General features: G+C 37.9%; 2 protein-coding genes across 2 annotated transcripts in view; both read right to left on the reverse strand.

The window, feature by feature from the left end:
- Positions 1-2,718: 2,718 nt before the first annotated feature.
- Positions 2,719-3,840, reverse strand: LOC311172238 (small ribosomal subunit protein mS35-like; the record flags this gene model as incomplete). Its single annotated transcript, XM_084235482.1, is given in 2 exon segments — positions 2,719-3,527; positions 3,530-3,840. Coding segments are annotated over 2 exon segments (972 nt in total). The 5' UTR covers positions 3,693-3,840.
- Positions 3,841-9,808: 5,968 nt separating this feature from the next.
- Positions 9,809-20,029, reverse strand: part of RCBTB1 (RCC1 and BTB domain containing protein 1) — a gene marked incomplete at both ends in the record, with an annotated part of 52,457 nt that continues 42,236 nt past the window's right edge. Inside the window, 4 exons of the mRNA XM_084234347.1 lie at positions 9,809-9,949; positions 16,654-16,784; positions 17,601-17,752; positions 18,664-18,790. Coding sequence (XP_084090473.1) covers positions 9,809-9,949; positions 16,654-16,784; positions 17,601-17,752; positions 18,664-18,790 — 551 coding nt within the window. The remainder of the gene's footprint in view (positions 9,950-16,653; positions 16,785-17,600; positions 17,753-18,663; positions 18,791-20,029) is intronic.

The raw sequence follows: 20,029 nt of genomic DNA on the forward strand, positions 1-20,029 counted from the left end.
TTGTATCATTATTATTTTTTCCCCCGATGTCTTATTTGGTTCCCCTATATTCCTCCTGTAAGTGAAACCATCAGATATTTTTCTTTTTCCTTCTGACTTCACTGAGCATAATTCCTTGTAGCTCCATCCATGTTGCTGCGAATGGCATGAGTTTATCTTTTTTGAATGCTGAGTAATATTCCATGGTGTATATGTACCACATCTTCTTGATCCAGTCATCTATTTTTGGGCATTTGGGTTGTTTCCAGGTTTTACCTATTGTAAATAGTGCTGCAATAAGCATAGGGGTGCAGGTATCCTTTTGAATTAATATTTTTGTGTCCTTTGGGTAGATCCCTAGAAGTTGAACTCCTCAGTCATGTGGTAGCTCCATTTTTAGTAGACTGAGGAAATGCCGCACAGCTTTCCATAGTGGTGGGACCAGTTTGCACTCCCATCAGCAATGTAGGAAAGTTCCTTTTTCACCACATCCTCCCCAACATTTCTTGTTACTAGTTTTGTTTTTTGTTTTTTTTTAATATGTAGGATGGCCATTTTAATACTGTTAATTCTTCCAATCCATGAGCAGGGGATGTCTTTCCATTTCTTTGTGTCATCTTCTATTTCTTTTAACAATGTTTTATAATTTTCTTTGTATAGGTTTTCACCTCTTTTATTAGGTTTATTCCCAAGTATTTGATTTTTTTTTCAGTTATAAAAGGGACAGTTTTCTTGATTTCTTCTTCTTTATATTGATTGTTTATAGGAAGGCTACTGATTTTTGTGTGTTGATTTTGTATCCTGCTACTATACTAAACTGGTTGATTATTTTGATTAGTTTTTCTGTGTAATTTTTAGGGTTCTCTATGTCCATATCATCTACAAATAGTGACAGTTTTACTTCCCTCCCTATTCAAAATAAATATTTTAAACTGGATACTTGAGTATTAATGGGAATATGCAAGAATAAAAAACAATTGAGTTAGGATTTTTTCAACCTAACAATATTTACATTTTTATGCTCCGAAACAATTTCTCACCCCTGAAAACCTCACATTTCTCACTCTTCTCACACTTCTAAATTTCTACCACAGTACTCTGATTCATAATCATGCTACATTTCAAAATGAGTTTGACCTGACTCCCCAGCATAATGTCTGGCACATAAGAAGTCAAAGAATTTAACTGAAGGAAGAATATGCTACAGACGAAAAAAGAACATTCCTATTGCAACAGCAACTCTAGTCCAAGTTATTACCTGAGAGACAAAATCTGAATCTGTGGTTTTCAAAATGCAAATGACCAGGAGCACTTAAGAAACTACAGAAATGAAGACTCCAGAATTCCAGATCCACTAAAGATTTCCCCTGGTCTGAATGATTACTGTAAATTTAACTTACTGCACTGAAATTACATCCTATAGCAAAGCTTGTCTGAGTAATAGCTGTTTTTTTCTTTTTTAATATTTATTTATTTATTTATTTATACAAGCACTGGGTACAGTCAAAAGTGCAGGAGGGTGAGAGAATTCACTAGAGTCAGAGCGGGGAGCAGAGTGGGCAAACTGACGAAATACATTACTGAGGGGAGCAGCAGGTGTGGCAGGAGAGGTCTGTCGCACCATGTGGGACCTTCACCAGTGGCGAGGATCAAACTGGTGCTGCAGAGGCTGCGGGCAGCCTCACAGCCCAGCACTCAACCACTGTGCCACCAGGGGAGGCCCTGAGTAATAGTTTTGATGTCAAAATCTTTCTTTTCGCTGAGCATGATCCCTTCCAGCGCCATCCATGTTGCTGCAAATTGCATGTGTTTATCTTTTTTGAATGCTGAGTAATATTCCATGGTATATATGTACCACATCTTCTTGATCCAGTCATCTATTTTTGGGCATTTGGGTTGTTTCCAAAGCTTAGCTATTGTAAATAGTGCTGCTATAAACATAGGGGTGCAGGTGCTCTTTGGAATTGATATTTCTGTGTCCTTTGGGTAAATACGTAGGAGTGGAATTGCTGGATCATATGGAAGCTCTATGTTTAGTAGGTCCAGAAATCTCCACACAGCTCTCCATAGTGGTTGGACCAGTTTGCATTCCCACCAACAGTGCAGGAGAGTTCCTTTTTCTCCACATCCTCGCCAATATTTGTTGTTGCTAGTTTTTTTACCGGATGGTCTCACTCATAGCAGGAATCTAGAAAACTTAAATAAGGGACCAGGAAAATGAATAACTATAAGAAAGTGAAAATCAAAATCAACAAAAAACTATGAACCAGAGATACTTTTTGGGGGGTGGGGGGCGGGAGGGGAGGGATTGGGGTCAGAATGGGGGGGTTGCAATTGTATGGGGAATATAAAAATAAAATTTATTATTTAAAAAAAATTAAAAAAAAATAAAATCCAAAATAAATAAATAAAAACTTAGTTCTATGAAGATCAGCTGACCTCTAATTAAGAGTTTGAGATGTGTATCAGAACATCCAAAGATTCACCAAAACAGCACACACCATCACGTATTTCTCTTGCCACTTGTAATTCAAAAGGTACCCACTACTTTCCCCACCCCATTTATAGCTAGCATACTAAGCTGAAAAAAAAATCTTTCTTTTCTTTTTTTTTGGTTATTATTTATTTTATATAATTTTTTAAACAATAGCTTTTTAATAACATTTTCAATTTTATGTTATGTTAGATAATGAGCACAAACGTATCATAAAATAAAGGAAGCAGGTTTTTTTACATAATTCATGTCAAATTAAGTAGCCTCTTCACCGAATCTTTGTACTGAGAAAGGGTATTTTCATTTTCCCCCTCGTTCTTCAGACTAACAACAGACTTCTTGTGGTCCTCAACTTCTTTAGTGCCCAGGAGCTCTTCTTTACCTACTTTCAGATGTTTCTCAGCAGCTCTAATTTGAAGAAGAGTTTCCAGGACATTTTTTTCTGAGGAGCTGTTGTCCCATGTATATTCTTCCATGTCAGCTTCAGTCTTATTTTGCTCCCATTCTTCCATTTTCCAAGACTCGTGGTACAAAACTGTCAGTAAATACCTTGTATAATCATAATTCTGTCTCCTTAAAGGGCACCTATCAGTTTTGATGGTGAGCACCTCTGTGGTCTTGCAGTAGCGCTCTCCCACAAGCTTAATAAACTTCTTTGCATGATCATCTAAATTCAAATTGGAAAGTTTAACCCTTAAGGTGACTACTTGTGCTTTAGGGTTTCGGATAGATGGTCCTGATGGAACATAATCAGCTGTGTCTATTTCAATTGGAAAATGCTTCTCACATTTCTCATCGCTATCTAGTGCAGTTGGCCATGCAGTGCAGAAATCTTTAAGAACTTCACAGTGCCTTTTAATTGCAACTGGAGTCAAATGCAGAAAATTGGGGATCTTTAAATGTTCTAGATTTCCCTCCTTGGGCATAGGCACCCCTCTTTTCACTGGATAACCCATTCGAACAGGAAGAGGTACAGCTAAGGGTTTAAAGGGTGCTGCAACGGGATAAATGCTGGGCCAGTCCTGGTCAACAGACATTTTCTCTGTCCTAGGATTAGTGCCTTTCTTCTCTGGGGCCTTTCATGCTTGGAAGTTCTTTCTGTTGTACGCAGGCTCGGCCGAGGAGCGCGAGGGGTCGGAGACACCTCGGTGGAAAAGGCACGAATTGTCCTGGTGGCCGGCAGCAGAGCCAGCCACGCGAGGCGGGCGACCGCCGCCATGGTGGCAAGGACGGCCTATTTTATATAATTCTTACATCAGTTTTCATTTTTGCACAATGTATGCATTTTCATTTTGGTTATATTCTCCATACGATTCCACCCCCCTTATTTTGACTCTAATCCTTCTTCTCCTCCCCACACCCCCTGCGTAGTGTGTCTCTGGTTTATAGTTGCTTGTTGATTTTGATTTTTTCATTATTAGTCTTTTTCCTGGCCCCTTACTTAGGTTTTATAAATTCCTGCTATGAGTGAGACCATCCGGTATTTTTCTTTTTTTTTTTAATTTTTTTTAAATTTTATTTTATATAATTCTTACATCATTTTTCATCTTTGCACAATGTATGCATTTTCATTTTGGTTATATTCCCCATACAATTGCACCCCCCCCCCATTTTGACTCTAGTTCTTTCTCTCCCCTCCCCTCCATCCCCCCCCCCAACCCCATAGTGTGTCTCTGGTTTATAGTTGCTTGTTGATTTTGATTTTTACTTTGTATTAATTTGTCTTTTTCCTGGTCTCTTATGTAGGTTTTCTAGATTCCTGCTATGAGTGACACCATCTGGTATTTTTCTTTTTCTTTCTGACTTATTTCACTGAGCATGATCCCTTCTAGCTCCATCCATGTTGCTGCAAACTGCATGTGTTTATCTTTTTTGATTGCTGAGTAATATTCCATTGTGTATATGTACCACATCTTGTATGTCTTTCTCTTGTCTGAGTGCTTTGGCTAGGACTTCCAGTATTATATTATAAAGCAATGGTGAGAGTGGACATCCTTGTCCTGTTCCAGATCTTAATGGAAATGCCTTTAACTTTTCACCATTGACAATGATATTGTCTGTGGGTTTGTCATATATGGCCTTTATGATGTTGAAGTATGTTCCTTATATCCCAAGAATTTCAAGGGCCTTTATCATGAATGAGTGTTGTACTTTGTCAAAAGCTTTCTCAGCATCTATTATCGTATGGTTTTTATATTTCTTTTTGTTGATGTGTTGGATTACATTGATTGATTTTTGGATATTGAACCATCCTTGTGTTCCTGGGATAAATCCTACCTGGTCGTGGTGAATTATCTTATGGATACATTGTTGGATTCTGATAGCTACAATTTTGTTGAGGATTTTTGCATCAGTGTTCATTAGAGATTGGCCTGTAGTTTTCTTTTTTTGTGTTGTCCTTGTTCAGTTTTTGTATTAGTGTAATGTTGGCTTCATAGAACGTGTTTGGTATTATCCCTTCCTTCTCAATTTTTTGAAAGAGTTTGTGAAGGATAGGCACTAATTCATCTCTGAATGTTTGGTAGAATTCATTTGTAAATCCATCTGGTCCTGGGCTTTTGTTTTTTGGGGAGGTTTTTGATTACCATTTCAATTTCACTGCTTGTAATTGGTCTGTTTAGGTGTTCTATTTCTTCTTTATCTAGCTTTGGGTGATTGTAGAGTTCTAGGTATTTGTCCATCTCTTCTAGATTGTTCTGTTTGTTTGCAGATAACTGTTCATAGTAATTTCTGATTATTCTTTTGATTTCTGCTGTGTCTGTTGTGATTTCTCCTCTTTCATTTGTGATCCTATTTATTTGTGCTTTCTCCCGTTTTTCCTTTGTGAGCCTGGCTATGGGTTTGTCTATTTTATTTATTTTTTTGAAGAACCAACTTTTGGTTTCATTGATCTTTTGTAGTTTTTTCAGTTTTGATTTCGTTTATTTTCATTCTTTTCTTCTACTGGATTTAGGGTTTTTTGTTGTTCTTTTTCTAGTTCTTTGAGCTTTGAGATTGTTTCTTTGAGTATCTTGATGTGAGCCTGTATTACTATATATTTTCCTTTTATTACTGTTTCAAGATCTTTGTTTAAAAGAGACCTCTTCGGTCTCCCTGGTGGCGCAGCGGTTGAGTGCTGGGTTGCAAAGCTGCCCGCAGCCTCTGCAGCACTGGTTCGATCCCCGACCACCAGGCAAGGGTCCCACATGGTGTGCCGACCTCTCCTGCCGTCCACTGCTCCCCTCAGCTGTGGACTTCGTCAGTCTGCCTGCTCTGCTCTCCCCTCTGGCTCTGGTGAATTCTTGCATCCTCCCACACTTCTGACTGTACCCAGTGCTTGTATAAATAAATAAATCTTTCATAAAAAAAAAGGAGACCTCTCTCACTTTTCTTTCAAATGTGATGTATAATCATAATTTGGCACAATGGAGCAATGTGCTTGGCAATTATAACACAAGGTAATATCAGGCAGACCTAAAGCCTACTAGGATTTATACTTTAGCGATGTCAGTACTGAAACACCGTACTCAAATCATGTAATCTGAGCATAATTCTGCCTAATTCTGATCTCTAATCTGAGTCTAATTAATTCTGAGTCTAGTTATGGTACAAAATGTTAACACTAAAAAAGAAAATGTATATAAAGCACAGTGCACATGTCTGCCACACGGGAAAATAAAAGTTCTAAAACATACATACACACACCACACACACCCTTTCCTTGCCAACATTTCTTCCTGATGGGTCCTGACTTGTGTTCTCTGTTTTGTTTTGTTTTGTTTTTATCTTTCTTTGGTAAGATTTATTTATTTATGCATACAAGAGCTGGGGTGTAGGTCACAGAAGTGGGAAGGAGGATTCACCAGACAGAGTGGGGAGCAGAACAGGCAGATCTACCAAAATACACTGCTAAGGGGAGCAGCCAGCAAGACAGGAAAAGTCTGTTGCACCATGTGGGTAGTCTCCCTAGTTGGAGTTCGAACTCATGCTGCAGTGACTGCCAATAGCTTCATACTGCTGAGACTTAACTCCTTGTGCCACCAGGGAGGCCCTGTTCTCCATTCTTAACAATGGTGCTTATGGTAAACTCTGGAAGATTCATTAGCCTTACCCTCTATGGCTGTGTTTGTGCCACTTACCTGTTGTTTTGGAAATGAGCGAAAAGGACCCTTTGTTTTCTCCTACACAGCCACAGCATCTTCAGAACAGCTGCTTCTCATATTAACTATATTATCAATAGGTTTTCTTACTATTATGAAAAGCTGTTTATATTATTGTGTCAATTCCTGAACATAGCTCTCTTCTCTCCTAATAATGTATTTAGTCCTTAAGGGTAGGAATTGTATCTTTTTGTTATTTATAAGTACCCCCAAAGAATTCAGATATATTTTCTGCTGTATTACTTTTCAGGAGGAATAAAATTAAAGGATTTCTTTGGGTGTATGTGGGGGGGTGGAGGGCGGGGTTTGTTGAAGAACAGCATATTCATTGTGGTTCCTGTTTTCTAGCCCAAGTCCTTTAAAAATCATAGCACTGATTTTTTAAGAACTGTGGCAAAATATGACAATTTCACAGAGTGACCATGTTCGAGTGTACCGTTCCACTGCATTAATTACATTCACATTTGTGCCACCATCTCCACCATCCATCTACAGAATACTCTTCATCTTGCAAAATGAACTCTGTACCTGTTCAACATTAATTCTCCATTCCCTCCTCCTCCCCAGCCCTGGCAACTACCATTCTTCCTTTTTTTTTTTTTTAAAGATTTATTTATTTTTACAAGCACTGGGGTACAGGCCAGAGGTGTGGGAGGCTGAGAGAATTCACCGGAGACAGAGCAGGGAGCAGAACAGGCAGGACTGAAATACACTGCTGAGGGTTGTAGCGGGCACAACAGGAGAGGTCTGCGGCACTATGTGGGAATCTCCCTGGCCGACTGGGAATTGAACTGGCGCTGCTAGAGGCTGCGGACAGCTTCACAGCACTGTGCTCAACCCGCTGAGCCACCAGGGAGCCCACACCACTCTACTTTCTATCTCTATAAAGCTGATGACCCTAGGTCATTATAGAAGGGGAATTGCAGAGTATTTGACCTTTTGTGACTAGATTAGTTCACTTAGCGTAGTGTCTTCAGGATCATGCAGGTGCAGTATGGGTCAGAATTTCCTTCCTTTTTCAGGCTGCATATTACTGATTTTTGAGGGGGAAAAGAACAACTCTGTATGCCTGTTTTAACAGATTATTTTATTTATTAATGTGTCATTCTAAACATTACATAAATACAGCCTATATTCTAGAGTATCAAACATTATTATTCCAGTAAGAAGTTCAAGAGTAGATGAAGGGCTGATTTAAGAAATATGAATACTTTGCCTTTCATTATTACGCCAGGTGAAAAAAGCAACTCAAAGAATAGTTCTCATCTCCTGCTATGACTAGCAACAAAACCAAGTGAAAAAATAAGAGTATTAAAAATAAAATATACTCAATAGAAGGACATTTCTATTCTCTTCCTACATACATACTCATACAAATTACTCAGTAATCTAACATAAGAAGTGTTTCTTCACTTGTATTACGAACTCAGTAAAAATTTGTTGAATGAATTCCCTATGGAAATGGATATATATACTTTAGTTTGTGCTTTTGGGGGGAATTTTCTTTTTCAAGTAAGAGCAATAGTAAACATACTGAAATTCTTCTTTTGTCCTAATCATAAGCCTACAGAACAGTGATTATTACAAACATTATCCATCATAATTAATAACTAAGTTAATGTGCATTTACCAACCTAAGAAAATTCGTACGTTGCAGAACTAATTCTAACCTAATAATTCACTGGGCTTCAATCACTTGCAATATAATTTAAAAAAAAAAAATGGGGAGGGGGGAGCTAGGCTTCTAGGTTTGTTATTTATTTCACCTATCAATGAATTCCTATCTTTCATCCATCACCCCCTCCCCCAACACACACTCAAAAACATCACTAAAAACAGTAGCTGCAGCATCTCTTCGCAGTCTTGTTAGTTCCACTCTAAAAAGATATTTAGGCTCTGAGTTCAGATAGGAGGCTGTTCCAAGCAGGAAACAGACTTCAGTAAAGGAGCGCCCATGAATGGAAATAAGTCCGTAGATGAAGAACAGAGGAAAGCTTTGTTCTTAAAGCAAGCTCAGTGGACACACAAAACACCACAAATGAAAAGTTCCTTTTAAATGGAAACTTTTCAGAAAAACCATCATTTGATCCTTTTTAAAAATTAAATTGCACTTAATATTAGACCTAGTACAATTAAAAGGAGAGGAATATCAAAAGTGAAAACCAATAAAGTTTCAAATAAGCAAATTTGTGATGATATTTGGCCTAAAGATAGAACAAATCCCATTACAACCTGTAAGACAGTGGGTTTCCAAAGAACTACTTCTTTGAGTCAGATGTAGCAGATCTGATGACCTAGCAGCCATAATTTAGAAGGCAAGAATATATTGAATGTGTCATTATTTTCCTCTTATGTTAGCATTTATAGGGAGAAGAGGGGAAATTTAAACTTGAGTTCTTGAATTTCATCTTAATTTAACAAACCACAATTAGATAGTATTGCAGAGTCTAATTTAATTTATAAAACAGTCACTTCTATCCAAAGAAAGTTTATCAACTTTTCACAGATAGTTCTAAATTAGTATGTTTTATGTGCTTAAGTCTTAAGAGACATTTTGACTAACCCAGAAATGCACCTTAACATAATTATCATTTCAATAGGTTTAACTCATATTAAACTGAATATTATTTTGATATACCTTGAGGTTAAAAAAAAGTCATCAGTAGTGCAAACTCACAAACAAAAGCCTCCAGTGACCATACTTATTCCTTCACAGTAAAGCTGCTATACCAGCAACTAATGCAACACTTCAACAGCCCCAATTAAAGTCAGGGGCTTTAATTCGAAGTAGGGCCTCTCTATCTCACAATTCACACACTATCCCAACTCCCAGTATCAAAAGGGCTGTTGATATGAGAGCCAGGAGATTTGCCACATACTTCCCCTTTCCAAGTTCAGACGTTCCTCCAAGCAAAAACAAAAAACAACCAGCTGAACTTTCACCCTTTTACAATGTTCCAGCCAAATGTAAGATCACATTTAAAATACACACATCTGGAAACAAGTGTTGTTTAAAATGGGTTCTGGGAAAGCCGTACATCCTTCATATATTCCTACACAGAGAACGGTGTCTCAGATGTGGAGAAAAACCACCTGATGGGTTTTTACCTGCAGAATTACAATGCCCACAGAGCACAAACGATACGCCATCACCCGTGCCCCAGAACACTCACACAAAACCCAGCAGCCTTGGGCTTCAGTTCTTAAAGGCTCCACATCTACTGGCTTTAGCAATGAATTCCTTTAGCAGAGGGCCATCCATTTGCCAAAATGCTGCAGTCTGTGTAACTTCTGTCAAATGATTGATGCAAAACTTAAAGCAGAATTCTTCTAAATCCTGGACACACACAACAAAAATAAAAACAAGAAGAGGCCTTTTTTTATTAACTTCAATTGAATTACTTCTCACCAAACCCCTCACCCCAAATCTCTCACCCTCCCCCGGAAAAGGTATTTGAGGCTAGAAACTTCAAACTATGCAAACAAGTGACCACAAACAGGTGTCAGAAAAAGACGTACCATTTACTCAAGGCACAGTAAAAGCAATGGTTGCCCTACTTCAAGTCTGACTCTTCTAAGCACACATACAGTCTAGAGGGGAAACGCTTCCTCATGGTTGTCACACAGTCATGCTCAAAGACATTGTTTTAAATAGCTGAAAGCAATTTTAGTCCATCTCAGGAAGTCAGAGAAAAGAATTAAGAAGTCACTCTGATTCAAGAAGTCAGAGGAAAGAACTAAGATGTGGGTTATTTCATTTAAGGAAGCAAAGACTTTAATACAGAAAAGTGAAGTGATGTGGTCTCCTTAAAGTAACACAATCAGAAAAAACCCCAGGACAACAAATTCACTTTCATGCTCTCCTAAATAAAAATGTCTTCACTATACAAACCACCAAGAGTAATACACTACAACTACCACCACACTAATTTCTCGATCCAGAAAATATTCACAAATGGGATTTTTCAGTCAAACAAATAGAAATCACCAACTACCAGCATTCAGAAGGAAAGTAAAGTATAAAGCAGTAAACCAGGGCTTAAAAATCTATTTCTGCCTATGCTAAAACACCCTTTCATTCCCAGCAAAACTCTACTATAATGCTGTTTTGTTCCTTCAAATGTTGGTACATATATTAAATCAATTAGTTGCCTAGGACATATGCGAGGACTGAGGATACAAAAACAAAGGCCAAGTTGGCTGGCTAAACTGGTCCATACTTGGGGCTCTAACAAGCCAGAAACCCAGTGACATTTACACTAGGATCTGTTTGGAGTTTCTAGCCTTTTTGTTTCCAGCCACTATGAAATGTGGCAGAGTTGGGGTGGGGGAATACCCAAACATGTACACACAACCCTCTTCTGCTCTCTCAGTGCAGATCCCTGCAAACAAACCAACCCTTACTCTAAGAGTCAACCTATCCCTCACTGAAAGATAACTCTCTCAGTCTAGATACCTCTCTCAGTCTAGTGGGGTTTAACCAGTTAGATAGGTCCTATCCAATATGTGTCAGCCAGCTGCAGCCAGAATTTTGTTTTCTAGATAATCTGAACCGCATGTAAAATGTTGGCATAATCTCTAGAACTGTGTGTGTGTGTGTGTGTGTGTGTGTGTGTATAAAATCTTCACTGTTGGTAAGAATCTTAGAGAAAGCCAGTTTGACTTTTCTCCCAGTGCAGTTCACTCTAAAGTGGATCATTGTTTGTTTCTTGAGGTAACATTGCTTTACAACACTGTATATGATTTAGGAGAACATTTGTGTTTTCAGTAAGAGACTCCCAGAAGTCTGAATGTAGAGCTGAATGTCCTGTGTACTATAGTAAACTGTTAAACCCTTCTTTCATTAAAGAAAAAGCATTACCGTTGGTATCATAACTCAATGGTTAATAAATAGCTCTGAAGACTAAATTATATTCCACAGAGAAATAAAAGTCATATTTTAAACTGATTTATCAAAAATAGAAAACTGATTTATCTACATATAACTTAGTACTGTTTTAGTTATATAATTTCAAGGGAAAACAAGTGTGCTCTGAAGTAAGGCATTGTAAAACCTATTACTTCTATGTCTACTAATTTGGAATTCAAGAACTTTGTAGTATATATAAAAAGTTACTCAGTTAAATAACTATACAGATTACCTTGAGCATAAACTTCAAGAACTTTTTAAGTATATAGTCAAGTATACAATGGTGCTTCTAATTAAAAATCAGTTTACATTATCTATGAAAACAGTTCAATCAAATTGTCTTCCTTTCCCCTTCAATTCACTTGAATTGGTGAGATTTCTTAGTAGACAACAAACGTTTATCAGTTTCAAACATTTAAAGTCTTAACCAGAGAATACTGTAAGTAATATACATCTGGACCGTTTCAGTAATGAAACTCTGGCAATCTATGGATAAGGAAGTACTGAATGCACATGGAGAGAGAATTAGAATTTGTAAGATCACTGACATGAATCAGAAAGTGGCACACTTCTCTTCCCTTAAAATTATATAACTAAAACAGTATTAAGTTGGGCCTCCCCGGTGGCGCAGCGGTTGAGCGCTGGGTTGCAAAGCTGCCCACAGCCTCTGCGGCGCAGGTTCGATCCCCGGCTGCTCCCTGGCCACCAGAGGAGGGTCCCACATGGCGCGCAGACCTCTCCTGCCGCCCGCTGCTCCCCTCAGCAGTGTACTTCGGTCCTTCTGCCTGCTCTGCTCCCCACTCTGGCTCTGGTGAATTCTCTCACCCTCTCGCGCTTCTGACTGTACCCAGTGCTTGTATAAATAAATAAATAAATCTTAAAAAAGAAAAAATCTTAGCCATTTAAAAAAAAGCTATACAAATAAAATAAAAAAATAAAAATAAAAATAAAACAGTATTAAGTTATATGTAGATAAATCAATTTTCTATTTTTGATAAATAAGTTTAAAATATGACTTTTATTTCCCTGTGGAATATAATTTAGTCTTCATGATTCACTGACATGAATCAGAAAGTGGCACAGCCAACCAGATTCACTTAGCAACCAATGCCCGGAGTCAATATGCCTTGGATATATAAATGAGATGAATATCCCTCTGATATTTCTTAAATACTATAAGAACCTAATGATCTATTCATCTCATTCTGCAAGTGATCAAATGGATCTTAAATTTCCTAGAAAAGAAAATACAACTCTAACCTAGTATGTCAACTATAAAAAGACGACTGGACTTAAAAAAAAAAAAAAAATTTCCATGGAGGATAAGGAGGATCTCCTCATATTTTTACCATGGAAGGTAAAAATACCAGCAGGTGAAAATAGCTCATAATAGAAAAAAGTCTTCTGAAGACTGTGGGAAGTAAGAAAGAGTATAAATTCAAGGAGTCTAATTTGGTATTCTTGGTACTTGAGAAACTAAAGTGCATGTTTATGACAATTTGTGGTGAGATTACTTTATAGAGGTTCTGAGGAAAATAAAAGATCAGATTTACTATAATTAACAAGATCCAAATAAAAACTGCTTTTCTGACATAAGCTACAAAGTCATTCCAAATTTATTAATGTGTAAATTACTCTGATGAATATACATACACCAGAAGTAAGTTGTTTTTCCTTCCCACAAACTTTCTTTAGCAACAAAACAGAACAGAGAATTTATGGCCCTAATAATCTATTTTACATTTTTAAATGTTTTGTAGCCTTTCATGGAGTACTTATCCAGTCCTAATGCTGAAATCACTAAATGCTGACTTCCTGTGGCAGGCGACTTGGCCAGAGTGGGACAGTGTGCTTTTGTGTTACAAGCCACCCTGGAGACAGTCTAGATGCAAGAGATTGTGAGTCAGATCTGTTGACATTTGTTGTTAAAAGAAATTTGAAAACAAAACCTGACAACCATAAATCTAGAATTCATTTTATTGTATATTAAGTACAAAAATAGTCCAGAGAAAAGTAAGTTTTGTTTCTATTTTTTAGAATATACATAAAAGCCTTATATAGGAAAAAATAAAGATGCTTCCTCTCACAGTCCCATAAAATTTTTAGTCTACTGATCATGGAAAACTTCAAATGTCGGCCCTTAAAGAAAGAAAAACCCTACTGACTATCTGGCTTTAGCACTAGCATTCCCAACACTCGTATCTCAGATCAATCCCTGGGCTCATATTTTTTTGCTTCCCACCAAAAGCAAACATTTAAGACATTCATTGCTTAGTAAGTAAAGACTTTCTGTAAAGTTCTCTATTTTGGTTAAACAAGTAATATTCCAACTATTTCTGCTAATGTTCAAATGTACCTAGAAAACAAAAATTTCCTGAAAACAGTACAAAAAGAAGCACTGCACAGCTTTTAAATCACGATACAGAACTGTCCTGAGACAATGTTTTATTCACATTTTCTCCCTGATAGCAACATTTATTTAGGCTTACACCAGAGAAATATTTACATGTACCTTCTCCAAGTCTTTCTTCCTTAAAACATGCAGAAAGTGGACAATGCATTCCTAATGCAAAGGCTCAAACCATCAGATTACTATTGAAAATCTTCACAACTACTGAGTCAATACATTTATGCTGTTTTTCTGTGTACATCTGTTTCAAAAACTTCTTGTCAAAAGAGGGTATGGAGAAACTGTAATAACTTTTGTAGAAGAAACATGAGAAGCAAGTGGGCTCCAGCTTCCTAACATTTTAACCCACAGAAGAAGGAAAAGTCATCTATTTCCCAAGTTGAGCTTCGGAAAACAAGAGTTTTTACAGTCAATTTCCAACCTGACTTTGTAGATACAGTAGTTTTATTTTTATACTAGAAAGACTTCATTTATTAACTTATAACTACATCCTATAGCATCAAGGAAATAAAATGTAGAAGTACCACTGATCATTATATAATCCTTCCAAAAACAAAAAAGTATATAGTATGAAAGAAATTATTCTTTTTGTCATCTATATTCTAATTTTTCTACATTAAATGTGTAGTATCTGTGGAGTTGTCAGTTGCTTTTTCTTTTGCATTTTATACTTTTTAAAAATCATACCTCGGAAGAGTGGGGGAGGAAGGGGAACATTTTAAAAACAATAAAAAGCATACCGTTCTGGTGGGCTACTTCAAATATGTTTATTCATTCATTCATTCAACTCAACATACATTTTTGAGGGCAAACTATATGCCATACTGGACAGTCACATGCTCTTGTGGTCTCAAATAAAGGACAGTTTTTAATATGAGAAAAATACTTAATACGAGGAAAATGAAAACTAGTACAGGGAGTAGCTGGCATGGGTAGAAATAGCATAAAACTCTTTCTGAGGTATATTTTAGCTGAAAGAAAGAAATTTTCAGCATCTAGGTCAGAAATATTTGCCTGTGTCAAGGTGGGTCTGACTGATTTTAGTAAGCAAGATTTTAACCCCAGGAATAAGGAACTCATTAGCAGTGAGGATGAGTCTGGAGAAAAACAGGAGATTCTAAAATCAATTAGTAAATGGAGAGAAAAGGCACTGACCAACTTAAAATTATATCATTGGGCATAAAATGAAAGCAGGAAATAGCATTTCTAATAAAGTTGTTCATGGTATCAAAGAAAGGGTATGGGGAAAAAAACCTATGCTTCCATTTCCTATTAAAAATGATCATCATTTTGGGCCTCCCCGGTGGCGCAGCGGTTGAGCGCTGGGTTGCGAAGCTGCCCGCGGCCTCTGCGGCGCCGGTTCGATCCCCGGCTGCTCCCCGGACACCGGAGGAGGGTCCCACATGGCGCGCAGACCTCTCCTGCCGCCCGCTGCTCCCCTCAGCAGTGTACTTCGGTCCTTCTGCCTGCTCTGCTCCCCGCTCTGGCTCTGGTGAATTCTCTCACCCTCCCGCGCTTCTGACTGTACCAGTGCATGTATAAACAAAACAAACAAACAAACAAATAAATAAATAAAACATGCCTCTATTAAAAAAAAAAAAATAAAAAAAAAAAATAAAAATGATCATCATTTCATCTGTTGAAGGAGCTGCAGAGAAAGTCAACTATATTTGACCTTATCAAATATTTATAATCCTAATCTCAAAAACAGGACACGTTTTTAAATACAAGACATGATAATCATATCAAGCCCAAAGTGTGACGAAGATGACGTCTGTCCTCCACCACATCTCCAAGGCCATAAGCTATAGATTTTCAGAGGTGTTTAATTTCCTGATATGCTGTCTCATACCTATAAGAACAGACTAATTATGCCATTTAACCTTAGCTAGACATCAGGAACTCCAAAACTACTGCTCTCTGTATTGTCTTTTCTATGAATTTATAAAATCCACCACACTGGTCTTTAGTTCACTATCCTTAATGCACCCTTCAAGTGGTACATTTATTCAGTTCAATAAACATATATCACCCAGTGCTTACTATACGCCATGTACTATAGGGTACAAAGACCAATAGGAAACAGTTCCTGCCCATAAGGAGCTTACAATCTGATGCTATTTTGGTTCTTAACTTTAGGAAAGTGCACGTAAACACAAAATTTCATACTCCCAAAAGTCCAATCATTCATAGGCTCTCTAGAGAGGCACAATTTCCAGACTAAGAATTTAAGCCAGTGTAAAAAAATAAAAAGGAGTCCAGAGCCAGTACACAAATTATGATGAGTTATAATTAGACAAAGATAGAATTTCAGAGCACAGATATACACATATATAAATCACACGGCATCCTCAGCCTATGGCAGGGTAGAGTTGGGGAGACAGTAAAGTGAGGTGTTGGAAAAAATATATGCTGACCTTGAGAATATTTGAAACTAAACTATGCTGTCTGTTAGTCTGGTTAGGTGTGGCTCTTTATATTCCAACCTGCAGCACAGCTGCTGAGACTTCAGTTAGTTTCTAATGTCAGTTAAAAATGCACGTAGAGGAACAACAAACTATGAACATAGGAGAAAGAAGCAAGACCAGATTTCATTTTTTAAGGATCAGTCAGCTCATTGATTCCCTAAATAGCAGTGAAGTTGTCTCGTGTGAGAAAAAAAAGAGGAAAGCGCACACACAGGGCACTAAGGGCGATGGGTCTGGTTGTTCTTTTATGTTACCTCTGCATCATATCTGACCGCAGCAGAGAACAATGAAAAGGCATTCTCCACAGTGATCCCTCGCTTGATTATATGCTGACAAAGTTTCTTCAGTCTGTTTTCACAGTAAGACGTGGCCAAATCCAAAAGACCTAAAATTGAAAAGTATGGGAGGTTTAATTAAGATTACAATACTTTTTCACAATTTATAATGATATATATTTAATTTTAATGAACAGAGTCAAGTAGATAAGACAGAAGTTCCTTAGTGAATAATTCTCTGAATTTTATTAAATAAATTCTTCTTACTCCCTTTCTTCCTTAACTCCCAAATATACTTTTACTATACTCATTTTACACAATGTTTTCTATAGTGCAAAGAAAGCAGAAAAGATGAAATCTTTGTCTCTATTTTGGTTCCAAATGATATGCTAAATTCATTAGCATCTTGTACTTCAGAATTAAAATAAGTCCACAATCATAAATAAACTGTGCTGGTAACTATTAACCATGGTAATGTCACAAAACAGTTTTTAGAGACATTTACTTCATGTCTTTTTAAAAAAGCAATGTAGGGCCTCCCCGGTGGCGCAGAGGTTGAGCGCTGGGTTGCGAAGCTGCCCGCGGCCTCTGCAGCGCCGGTTCAATCCCTGGCTGCTCACTGGCCACCAGAGGAGGGTCCCACATGGCGCGCAGACCTCTCCTGCCGCCCGCTGCTCCCCTCAGCAGTGCACCTTGGTCCTTCTGCCTGCTCTGCATCCCGCTCTGGCTCTGGTGAATTCTCTCACCCTCTCGCGCTTCTGACTGTACCCAGTGCTTGCATAAATAAATAAAAATACATCTTTAAAAAAAAAAAGTGATGTAAAAGCCAATAAACCTGAACCTTTTTATATTTCAACACCATTAAGAACATAAGGACATGTGGGTCCGACCATGTGATCTGACCAGCCCCAGTGTGGCCGAGGTACCTATAGCATCTTCGGGTGGCAGGTCAACAGAATCCGTGTAGAGATACTGGAGGAAGGCACGGTACACTGGGTAGGAGAACTGGTCTATTTCTATTACTTCCTTCATGTCTTCATTCCAGTAAGACTGGAACATAGATCGAAAGTGCTCACACCTAAGGCAGAGCAGCAAAAGTAACCTAATTAAGTTGATTAAATCAGATGAACAACTATTTGGCTGTCTTTCATCACCACACTTGCTCTGCCTGCACCGGGATAGGGAGTCTCCAGCCAGCACCCTGAGGACACTCCACGGGCAGGGGCACCGACAGTGCCTTTTACATACACTCACTTTCATTTTTGATGAGACCCTCCTCTTAAATATTAAAAATCAGACTGAGAGCCAAGGCGCACCAGCATGTCAGCAGTACCACTGCTTCCACCTGACTGGCTCCCATACAGTTCAAATATTTGTAATCACTTGTTTTTTTTCCCCCAAAGATACTGCACAGATATACGTTTTCAACTAAAATTAAAGGAAGTTCAGAAATGAGCACAAATTTTTAATACACATTCATATCACCAAAATTATTCTTTTTGGACATGCCATAAGCACAGCTTTAGAAGTATTTTACATGCGAACTGGGCTATGTTTAAGCTGACTGTGTTGTTCTATTACCACACACGATCACTGAGGTTTGGGCTAGGTCAGCATTCCTGACTGAGAGTTTTATCTGGGGAAAATGAATCTTTAAGAGTAAAGGAGAATAGATATACTTTTTGCTGACAAAGTTTTGTATTTTTTGACCATGTAGACAAACTTTTTGATGGAAATAAGCATTTGTAAGATCCTTCATTTAAAAACAGTATAGACAAATACAAAACACAGATATCACCACATTAAGCCTTTTCAAGAAAACAATGAGTGCACACACAGACACGCAACACTCTTTAATTCTAAATGGACTGATACTATCCACAAAAATATTAAGTTGTGTTATTTCCCTCTACTTCTAAGGCTATTTCTTATCAGTCCCCACTTTGTAAACAAGTAAGATGATTGATGTCTCAAAGCTCATGCATATACCTGATTTTCAAGACAGCTTTATGGACATGAATATATTTCCCATCAATTCGAAATTTCAGGTCAGCAGTTTCTGGGCTATCAAACTCTTTCTTTAGTGACTCTGCAACTGTTATAAAGTCTTCATGCTCTAAAGGCAACAAACACATTATTAATATAGAAAACTCAGGAAACATATTCAAGATTTGAAAGACATCAAAAAAAGAAAATTGTTAGCATAATTCCATTAGATTCTTTTAAAAAGAATTCATACCAGATTTGAAAAACCAATTTCACAATATTAAAATAGGCATCCTGCATTTGTTAAACAACAAAATATATACATTTGGAAAGTAAAAAGCATGTCTTAAATGCTAAGTTAGACATTAAAATGTGTATTTCTTAAAAAAAGAAAAACTTGGGGGCCTCCCCTAGTGGTGCAGCGGTTGAGCACTGGGCTATGAAGCTGCCCGCAGCCTCTGCAGCGCCGGTTCAATCCCTGGCTGCCAGGCGAGGGTCCCACATGGCGCGCAGACCTCTCCTGCCGCGCCCACTGCTCCCCTCAGCAGTGTACTTCGGTCCTTCTGCCTGTTCTGCTCCCCGCTCTGGCTCTGGTCAATTCTTTCACCCTCCCATGCTTCTGACTGTACCCAGTGCTTGTATAAATAAATAAATAAATCTTTAAGAAAAAAAGAAAAAGAAAAACTTGGGCCTCCCTGGTGGCACAGTGAAGCTGTCTGCAGCCTCTGCAGTGCCAGTTTGATCCCCGCCAGCCGCGTAGTAACCCACATGGCGGGGCAGACCTTGCCTGTCTCACCCACTGCTCCCCTCAGCAGTGTCTTCGGTCCGCCTGGCTGTTCTGTTCCCCGTTCTTTCTCTGTGAATCCTCTCACCCTCCCGCACATCTGGCCTGTACCCTGGTTCTTGTATAAATAAAATAAATCTTTAAAAAAAAATTATAGGGCGTCCACAATACTATAACAACTAGCTCAATGCTTTGAATGGTTCTCTTCTAGGGATAAGAATTTATCAGTTTTTGATTGAAATACTAAGAACACCTTTGCTCACCTCTGGGATAGTTTCAAGGTGTTGATAAATTCAACTCAAGGAGTCTCAAAAAATAAACTCACCACTTACTGGTAATGCTAAGTCATGCTCTCACAGAGAAATCCTTTAACCTCTATATATGAAATGAAAACATTCTTCTTAAGCATAAAAATTAGTGTACAAACATGAATCCTTAAAAACAAAGCAAATTTGCTTAGTAACAATGTATATTCAGAGTGAACAAAAATATGCTCCATTGCCTGATAGATAAGGAGAATCACTATTATGATTATATGTAAGTAGAATTGTGTTATAAAGTAAAGGCACTTATAACAAATTCATA

This window comes from Talpa europaea (genome assembly GCF_964194135.1).
Source record: "Talpa europaea genome assembly, chromosome: 6".
Taxonomy (NCBI): domain Eukaryota; kingdom Metazoa; phylum Chordata; class Mammalia; order Eulipotyphla; family Talpidae; genus Talpa; species Talpa europaea.